A 964-nucleotide genomic window follows, 5' to 3' on the forward strand; every position below is an offset into this window, starting at 1 on the left:
TCCGGGCAGGGGTGCTCCGGGCAGGGGTGCTCCGGGCCCGGGGCTGACCCCGCGGGCCTGACCTGCGGCCCGCTCGGAGGACAGTGAGCCGGGAGGCGGCCCGCCGGCCCGCAGGCCTTTCTGAATGTGATTTTTTTAAACTCACTGCTTTGAATGTCTCACCGTCAGCAATGGGAGAGACAGTCAAGGCGTGCGTTCGACTGCTGACATGCATCACTGGAGCGGGGGCGCCCGGAGCGCCCCTTCGCTGAGTGTCTACCTCAGTCCGCCGGGCGCACTGGACGGCGCCCTTCCCCAGCCCGGCGTGCCGCCGCCCACCACCACCACGGCGCGCCTGCGTGTGTGTGTGTGTGTGTGTGTGTGTGCGCGCGCGCGCGCATGTGTGTGTATGTGTGTGTGTGCGCGCGCGCACGCGGGCCCGCCAGGGAGCTGCGCAGGGTGTACCTGAAGCTCTGGTTTTCTTAAAAAAACGACACCGCCGTCCGGGGTAGCTCGCCCCTCCGGCGCGAGCGAGGCCTGTTGAAGACGTGGGCTGCTCGAGGAAACAAGCGGGTCTTCGCCTGCGCGCAGGAATCCCACTCCGAGGCCGCCACGGCCACGGCCACCTGGCTCCGCCTGGTACTCAGCCGTGGTTGCACACTCATGCAGAAAATCGGTCCTTAAAGAAAATGGTTAGGATTTTCTCTCTTCTTTATCCCAGTTTAGATTAAAAGGGGAAAGAAATCTCATAAAATCTTAACAATGAAGATAAGTGCAAGAGTAGACAGCAACATAGGCTGGGGATGTAGCTCAGTGGCACAGCGCCGGCCTGGGCAGGGCAGGCTCATGAGTGCCACTCCTGGTGCCACAAAAACAGTACAGAAACATGGACTTGAGGCCATCGGGGCTCGCAGTGCCTTCCAGTAGACGTTAGGAGATTCTTTGCCTTAGACCTGTTTAATATTCATAAAGTCATTTGGGACAG

The 964-nt window shown here is 60.5% G+C and overlaps 1 protein-coding gene across 1 annotated transcript in view; it reads left to right on the forward strand.

Annotated features, from left to right (window-relative positions):
* Nucleotides 1-663, forward strand: part of Prtg (protogenin) — a 98,339-nt gene extending 97,676 nt beyond the window's left edge. Inside the window, exons 21-22 of the mRNA XM_023724055.1 lie at nucleotides 10-83; nucleotides 492-663. Of these exons, the coding sequence (XP_023579823.1) occupies nucleotides 10-83; nucleotides 492-663 (246 nt within the window). The remainder of the gene's footprint in view (nucleotides 1-9; nucleotides 84-491) is intronic.
* The last annotated feature ends 301 nt before the right edge of the window (nucleotides 664-964 follow it).

The sequence above is a fragment of the Octodon degus genome, unplaced genomic scaffold (genome assembly GCF_000260255.1).
Source record: "Octodon degus isolate 3935 unplaced genomic scaffold, OctDeg1.0 scaffold00105, whole genome shotgun sequence".
NCBI lineage: Eukaryota > Metazoa > Chordata > Mammalia > Rodentia > Octodontidae > Octodon > Octodon degus.